Source organism: Henckelia pumila, chromosome 4 (genome assembly GCF_033568475.1).
Source record: "Henckelia pumila isolate YLH828 chromosome 4, ASM3356847v2, whole genome shotgun sequence".
NCBI classification, from domain to species: Eukaryota; Viridiplantae; Streptophyta; class Magnoliopsida; order Lamiales; family Gesneriaceae; genus Henckelia; species Henckelia pumila.
This window is the reverse complement of record NC_133123.1, coordinates 137,823,835-137,832,529: the sequence shown is the minus strand read 5'-3', so window position 1 is coordinate 137,832,529 and position 8,695 is coordinate 137,823,835. Positions and strand designations below refer to the sequence as shown.

General features: G+C 32.2%; 2 protein-coding genes across 2 annotated transcripts; both read right to left on the bottom strand.

The window, feature by feature from the left end:
* Positions 1-762: 762 nt before the first annotated feature.
* LOC140866560 (uncharacterized) lies at positions 763-2,658 on the bottom strand. Its single transcript, XM_073271576.1, has 2 exons — positions 2,201-2,658; positions 763-1,277 (listed from the first exon to the last, which is right to left on the bottom strand). The coding sequence occupies exons 1-2, from the start codon at positions 2,475-2,477 to the stop codon at positions 979-981; spliced, it is 576 nt and encodes a 191-aa protein (XP_073127677.1). The 5' UTR covers positions 2,478-2,658; the 3' UTR covers positions 763-978.
* Positions 2,659-6,512: 3,854 nt separating this feature from the next.
* Positions 6,513-7,900, bottom strand: LOC140864404 (uncharacterized). The gene is made up of 3 exons (XM_073268574.1): positions 7,483-7,900; positions 6,885-7,006; positions 6,513-6,788 (listed from the first exon to the last, which is right to left on the bottom strand). The coding sequence occupies exons 1-3, from the start codon at positions 7,798-7,800 to the stop codon at positions 6,638-6,640; spliced, it is 591 nt and encodes a 196-aa protein (XP_073124675.1). The 5' UTR covers positions 7,801-7,900; the 3' UTR covers positions 6,513-6,637.
* Between the last annotated feature and the right edge of the window lie 795 nt (positions 7,901-8,695).

Sequence of the window (8,695 nt, the reverse complement as noted above, 5' to 3'; positions counted from 1 at the left end):
GATTGCAAGTCATCGGCTGAAGCAACCGAGATTTAGTTGACTTGAGTTGTCATTTTAATTAATTTTGCTCAAAGGATCTTTATTTCCTAACACTAAAGCATTGATTGTGCAATGGATATGTTAGACCTAACAAAAGGGACACACTACCCTACTATATATCTTCTTTATATTAGACCATTCGATGCTATAATTAAATAATTAAACAAAAGACACCTAAGTTCTATGCACATTCTTTACAATTTGCACTTGTGGGGAAAAAAGGGCAAATTTTACTATTACAAATTTTGGGGGAATAAACACCAAAATTTTATAAGGACACGAAGCATGTTTTATAATCATATTTTAGCTTACTTTTGTTGAAAAACTAATCAATATAATTTTTTCTTGAAGGCTAGCTAGACAAGATATGGCAGAAATCGTGTGGCCCTTACACTACTACATATGTTCACTTGAGTGGAGCACCTAACAATATTTGTTTGTCCATTCCCTCTACGGATAAAACGACAGTGGCAATTATTTGATTTACGATCGATATATACTCGTGCATGTACAAATTATTAGGAACACATAATTGGTGGGAGTTGATTATATAAACAATAGAATTGATGGGCGTCGATTCAATATAGATATATGGATCAATATGTGTATATAATCTATTCTAACTAGATTTAAGTTAGATAACGATGACGATTAAATTATATATGTTTACGAGAACTCATTATGACATTCTTTTGTGTGAAACAAATTAAAGGTACAAATATATACAAATAATAATAGCACACTCCATTATTGGTGGGATTTAACAAAACGAAGCAACCTCAAATTATTATGATATCATTTCAATAATCATATATATACCGTAGATTCTATAATCACTTGCAATTCATATCAAGAATACTTCTCGTAGAATTTTGGAGCATTGATAGAAAAGCTGCTCAAGTGTCGCCTTCTACACAAATCCTTTATTTATTTATATTTTCAAGTCCTCCTCTTTGTGAGAGTCCTTATCCACCCATATTTAACCTTTGCTCCTTCAAGCTTTGTGCCCACATGGCACATATTACCTTTGCTAAACCTCTTCCACCTGAGGACTTGGAAGAGATGGCCAATCCGCCTTCGCCACCTCAGCGTCGTGCGTGGCTTCACATGCTCTACCACACTCTTGATCTCCTTGTCCTTGTGCATGTTAGTATCATTCAAGGGCACTTTAGAGTTTTTGCCATTATTGTCCCACGAAGCGACACCATTTTCTTCAAACTTGATTGATATGAAGGAGTCTGTCTCACCCAAGTCCAAAGCAAAGGCATGAAAATCTCATAATGTGTTACTTAATATGGTAAATTTTATTGAGCAAAAGGGGATCGCAGATTATCGACATATATATATGCATCATCATTAATGTTAAGATTATGGGCTTGAGTTTGACTCAACTTCAAAAATAGCTCGAAGGGGAATATCGTCAAAGTTCATATGTATATATATAATTCTGAAGACTATAATTAACTTATAATCCAGCCGGCCGGCCAATGTATATATATTTGATCATGATCATCATATATATATATATATGTGTATGTATGTATATAATAAGCTGTCTCAGTCACACATACGCAAGTTACTTTTAGAGTCTGTGAATTATTTTCCTCATTGTGTCCATTTTTAGAATGTATGTATCATTTGGAAACAGGAACTGAGAAATTTTAACAACATGAGAAGACCAATAGGGGTCCCTTTGGATCTCGTTCAATTCTCGTACCAATATTCTCTATAATATATCTAGTGAAGGTTCGTTTAGTAATTAATTAATAAATTCCTCTCAAAAGTTGGTTCGTTTATAATTATAACATATATGATTACGTTAATAATTTCTAATGCAAGCTATTTAATTTGTCACTTTTTAATTAAAAGCTTTACAATCATTGATGTAAAATCGTCATCCCCCAACAAAAATTCAGCAGCACAGTGAATTTCATCGATGTATCATATATAATATATGCCTTCGTAATGTAAAAAGATCGAAACGAGCTAGAGATCGATCACACGGATCTAATTATGAAACAATAAGATCTTTTAATCTTCATTCAAACACTTTTCTGATTTTTCTCTTGATTAATCTTTTCTTGATTCCTTCTCTAAAAAAGCAAATTAAAATGATAATAATTAAACAATGAAAGGACAAAAAAAAAAGTGAAAACCTTACCTTCTTGACTGGTAGATGAAGTGCAAAAAACCTCAGTTTTCTGATGTTTAATATCCAAACGATTGAGCAAATTTGCGAGAGCGAAAATCTTTGGCAAGGCCTTGGAGGGCCGTTTAGGCGCCACAGTCGAACAACTACTTTTTCTGTGAAGATGGGCTTGTTTGGAAGCTAGAATCAAGAGCCTTTCATTCAAGCACAAGGCACAAACTCCTACTACCAGCATTTTGGGATGAAGATTGCAGCATTTGATCCTGTCATCTCTATAGTAATCGTTCATTTTTTTCGCTTCTTGTGCTTTTTTTTTTTTTTTTTTTTTTTTTTTGTGGGGGGTGAAAAAGGGATGTCGAAAAGAAACTAGTTAGATGGAAATGAGAGCACCAAAAGAGAGTTTAATTTTAATTTGAAGGCATTATGTGATATGGTACTGGCTGTGAGGCAAGAATAAAGGGCTTGAAAAGGGTGTGTACATGTCTAGGTGAGTGGGAATATAGGGTGTCTAAAACAAAGTAACCAAGAGAAAAAATAGCATACGCATGTGAATCAAATATATATATCCTTATATATATATATATATATATATATATATATATATTCATTTCATATCATGTGCACGTCTCATTCGACATCTAGCTAGAGAAGATCAAAATCGAATAGATTATAATCATCCTTTATAAATAATTCCAAAAAAAAAGAAAAGAAAAGAAACAGAAAGTTATATATGTAATTTTTCAAGAATCAAGATATATATATGTGTGTGTGTGTGTGTGTGTCACATTCTTTATATGAGTTTGAAAATTTAACCTTGTTTTCAAAATCAGAGGCGTGGCAGGAAAAATCCACTTTTAACCACATATATATGTAGTATTTGTTCAAGAAATAACATTTTAGTACCTATATTCAAATTCTTATTCTTCCATGCTTTATTTCTCAAGTAGTAAAAGGGTTTGAGAGTAAAGAAAGGCCCACCAATTTATATAGATGTACACTATTTAGTTGGTGTTTAAATAGCCATCCACTTTCACATTGAAGGACATGTTTGACAGGTTGGACCAAGCCCATGTCATTGACTGCATAAAATTGACATCTCTCTTTTGGAGTTTACTAATTAATTAATTAATTCGATATGCATTAGGAATTAGTCCTTTTCATGATTAGGAGTAACCGACATCATATTATGGGCGTATAATGTTTTGATTGTATAAATAGTGTGCAAGAGTACTCTAGATTCTTTGTAAATAGTCTGAGAATTGTACATAATGGCTCGTGGAAATTTATCCGCTATTAAATGTAGAATTTGGACTAATAACACTCACTACAAAAAAAAAAAAAAAAAACTCAGACAATCTCTAGGTGGTCTCTATTTATAATTAGAGACCGATTAGAGATAGATTTGACCGTATCAATATCCTTGGTCGCTAATTGTGAGAGACTAATAACAATAACCGGCCTTTAAATTAGTGATCGATATTAGAATTTCAGTCTCTAAAATAGAGACCCACATTTTCCATTCGGTGTCTATATTTGGACGAGTTTTTCTATGTGCCATCGATCATCCTCCAGGAAAGAATTAACCCGATGGTCGGTCTCACGGCGGGAGCTAGATAATCCGACCGATAACGTCCAAGTATGGTGGAAATTGAGACTGTCATCACATGGAAGTGATGTGAATAAGGCTTTTTAATTTGTTGGAGATGCAGTAGGAGGTGGAGGAGATGAGAAGGGTTTTCTCCTTTTGTCCTTTTTTTTTTTTTTTTTTTTTTCTTTTTTGGGTTAGGTTTTTTGTAAGGTCAATTGATAGCCAAATTAATTGGTAGATCGAGTTTTAAACGTGCATGCATGGTTTAAATTTGATGTAACCAAATCACATCAAATTAGTTAGTCTTTCAAGTAGCAGGGATATAATTAACCGACTAAAATACACATTTTATACAATGAGCATTTGACTAGTAATTATCAATATTTTTTGAACGAATCTGTTTATAAAGCATCTCATTAGACACTTAATTTTGATTTGTTGGTGCATTATCCACTTTCAAATTTTTTTAAATTATTTAAGTATTTTTTAATTCATATCTATACTTCTAAATTTTACTTGTTATATCACTCTTAATAAATAAAAAAATATAGTGTTGAAATTCATTAATTTGAAAATAACAAAAATTATCATGTTAAATAATTATCCTAACTGTACAAGCAAGAAACACTAATAATGATATAAAGTGTTGGCGTGTTACATATTTTTATTGGTAAGAGTTTATATTTTGCGTAAAGAAATTAAAGAGTGTGGAATATGTCAAAAGGAATGAAAAATGCGAAGGTCTTTTCATTTTGAGGAGTCCACTTACCTGAAAAAAGTAGATAATAATTTTCGAAATTCCTAAATATACGGTAATACTTAGAGTGTGTTTGAAGTGGTAGATTATTAGTCTGCCTATAAATTATTTTATCTATCTCATGTTTTTTTTTGGTCATATTATTTATCCATCTTTCAATTATTTATCTCACATCAATCAAATCATAAATTATTTATCTTACATCAATCAAATCATTGAATTTAAATTACTATATTACCCTTTATAAATAATACTATTTATATTTTTATTAATTATTACAAGGATAAAATAGTTATTTACTATTTTCATATAATATATAATCAATCAAATCAAACAAACCATAATCTATCAATCAAATCAAATTTTATATTAACTATCATTTCTTATTTATTTTTTATTACAATATATTACTTATCTTTATATTATTTATCTTATCTCAAACTTCAAACGGACCCTAATACTAGTGTGATCTTCGTCATTTCCTTATTATTTAATATACAATATTGATCTCTTTGTATTGCCCCTTTTTTTTAAAAAATAAAATGTAGTTTCCCTTTTCAATAAAAACATTCATTGCTCCAAAAATCAAAATTAGTGAAAATAACACTGATTGAAATCAAGTGGATAATCTTTTTCAAAAAAAATTAAAACTTATTTTTTATACTAATCCGTTAAATTTTGAAACTCACTAAATAAGTTCTAAAAATTTTTGGTTGGATTCATGTAGGCTAGTTTTCCTCTCTTTATCAATAGAGAAAATCCAAGAATGTAATATTATTAAGAAACAAAACTTTTTAAGTTTTGGAAAACAAGGCACATAATTTAGGATTTTATCGTTTTTTCAACATCCAAGTGAACGAAAAGGGTAATTATTTTAATATTTTCACGAGAACCAAATTAGGGCAGAATTCTAATCCATTTCAAAATGATTGGCGTTGGATCAAGCCTAGATCTACACCATACGCGCCCTTGTAATTAGGCCTTGTGATATTTACACAAGGCCCAAATTAGGGCAAAATTCTAATCCATTTGGTATTGGATTAGGAAAGCCCACAAAATCTACACCATACATGTCCTTGCCAAATGTTTGGGCCTTGTCTATCTTGGTCTCATTTCGAGCCTGAGGAGCTATGTATGGCAAAACCCATTTACAAATTAAACAGCCTCGTTGCAAGAAATGGACGATTCTTTCTGCCAAAGTTGAAATTTGTTTTTCAACTCGATAAGTACATTCCAAGTTTATTAAAATTTTAAATGAATTTAAAAAAATCGGATCTAGGAATTTTGAAGTAATATAATTATATCTATATTGTGAGTAGATTGTTATTGTATCATGATTTTTCGAAATTGAATAATGAAATACTAACGACGATAGAAAATCAGTTTAACTAACGTTTGTAAATGCTTAAAAAAAGTTATTAAGCACTTTTCTTAACAAAATTTTATAGTCATCTGGGGAAATATACATTCTGGAAAACGTCAAGCTAAGTGAAAACTCGGTAGATGCAACATTGAACACGTGAAGTGGAAGTGAACGAGAGCGAACGGAGTAAATGAGCATGTCCTGGATCATAGGGAAGGGTTAGCTCTGACCTAATGGGGAGTTCGTCCTACGGACTCTGCCTTTGAGCCCCGAAGCGGTAAGTGACATCTTATATGTCCAGGCACGCATTGTCTCAATGCAGATTTTAAGATTGAGATTTTTCAAATATTCATCTTTATACATCATTTAGATAATGCTGATGAAATTATCCCCGTGCTCTATGGTCGCCGTCCCTTAGTTTCATTCCTTTCGGGAGATGGTGCTAGAATCGGCCGCGGCTTGTCGCACAAGCCTTGTCCCCTGTTTAGTTTTCGCTCACTTCCACATATAATTGGAGAAGAAATTTATGCAATGCTTACCAAACAGCGCATCTCACTATCGAAAAGCGAAAACAACCCAAAACAATCTTACTTAACCTACCAACTACCAAGAAATATAACCAACCAACCATATATACATAGAACTTGTATAAATAATAGTTAAGGTGAAAGTAGAGACTAAGTTTTATGAAATTGAATACATATATATAATTGGAAAAACTCTACAAACCATTATTAATATCTAAGCCAAGAGCCAGAAGTTCTTGTGCCATCTGGTGCTGATAAGATACCCACTCACTCCTTTGCTCTGCTTTTGAACTCCAATTGTCAAGCACTCCATCTTATTGATGCATTGCTCCACAAATTCCTCTGTCCCGCTTTTCAAACAAAGGCTGCCCAAATTCCAGACAACACTAATAAGAATTAATACATATAAAACCAAACAATATTTCATGTACAAGAAATTGAAGTAGCTACAATGAGCTAACCATTGGAGAAATGGGGAGAGCTTCTTCTGTCCTAAAACCAGAACAGAAACTTCAAGCTTCTTCACCTGGCTCTTCACAGTAGCCATCTTTGGTCCTTCCATTACCAGCACTTCTACTTCGACCTTATCACACCAAATCCCATAAAACAAAAAGAACATTATTTTTTTTAAAAAAAAAAACCCCCCACCTCCATATTCTGTTAAAGAAAATAGAAAACAAATATTTGTGACAATAACTTTCTTCTCTTTTTGACTGGAAAGAATGATGGGCGCAAATGATAATAAAGTGCCCAAAACATTGAAGTAAACATAATAGCTGCAGATCTCCCTTAATAAGAACAAGAAAGTGCTAAAATCCACCACCCAAGAAAAGTAAAAAAAAACAAAGTACTGCAAAATCTACACAAACCCCCCAAAAAAGGTACACAGAACGCATCTAATTCTCTCCCTGGAAACTTGCAACATAGCAAACAAACATAAAACCTTGACTTAACATCGATTCAGTGATAATGGTAAAGCTAAAATCTTCCAAATCCCACGGTAAACTACACACTTCCAGCAGACATTTCACCACATAGATCATAAGTTTGTATACTAACCTCGGGCTTAGACGCTTTACAGAGTGAGGCAAGTGTGGGAGCAAGAGAATTAGGAGACGAAGAAGAAGAAGAAGGGAGAATGTGGAGCAGAGTGAGTATATCTCCCTTATTGGCAACATGAGTAAGAGCCCACATCATTGCGTGCTTCGAATTTGAAGATTGATCCACCAAAACCATCACTCTTTTCTTCATAAGAAACATCCCATTTTCATACACATTACCCCCACAGTACCCCACCCCGCCCCATCTCTTGGAACTTGACTTCCAATATCCTTCTTTGCTACTTAGCTGCCGTAGAAATGAATCTGAACTTGGCATTTTGTTATCTGCTCTAATCTTTGAGATTTCTTCAACTATGAATCAATGCATGGGCACAATGTTTAAGGCTATCACAGGGGAGGAGGTGGTGGGGGTGTGATGAAAAGTTCATGTTTTTAAATGCTACATATAATCAGAGTAGTATTATTGTACTTTAATAAATGGCTCCACGTGAATATCTGCCTTTTTTTTTTATTATTAGTAATATTGTGAGACAGATTTTCAAAATTTTAAGGAAGATGACGAAATATATTGTGAAATTATAAATAGTATGTTTCAAATTTCGGGGGAAAAAGTTGAATTTAAATATCCATATATTTTGGCTGTAGACCTAAAAAACAGTAGGCAATTTTGAAATTCGGCTCCTTTAAAAGTCAATATTTTTTTTTCGAATTAGAAAGAAATATTGGAACCCATGTGTCGGATATGAATTATGTGGTGTTTGTTGTTGACGAGTAGATTAATTAATTAATTTTATATGTTATAATAATAATAATAACATAAATTAATCACTTGGTCAAATTTTTAATGCTCGACCTTATGTTATCGCACAAGATTTTAAGCATGGAACAAATGATTGTTGACTAAGGCAATAACAAATTAACAATCAACTCACTCGAAGCATAAGTTGGTGAATCGTGAATATCAAGTGTATGCAATTAAATTAAATTAAATGCATCACAATATGCATCACATTGAAGCAATAATTGTTATATTATTAAGATCATACTCTTAAATATAATATTTTAGTCATTTTAAACAAACGGAAGAAAATAATCTATTTTAATATAATAAAAATACCATAGAAATCTAATTTAATGATTTATAACCAACCTATTAGTAGTACTGCCATATTCCATTTTTCCAATTTTCAAATTTGTAAAATATCTTTCTA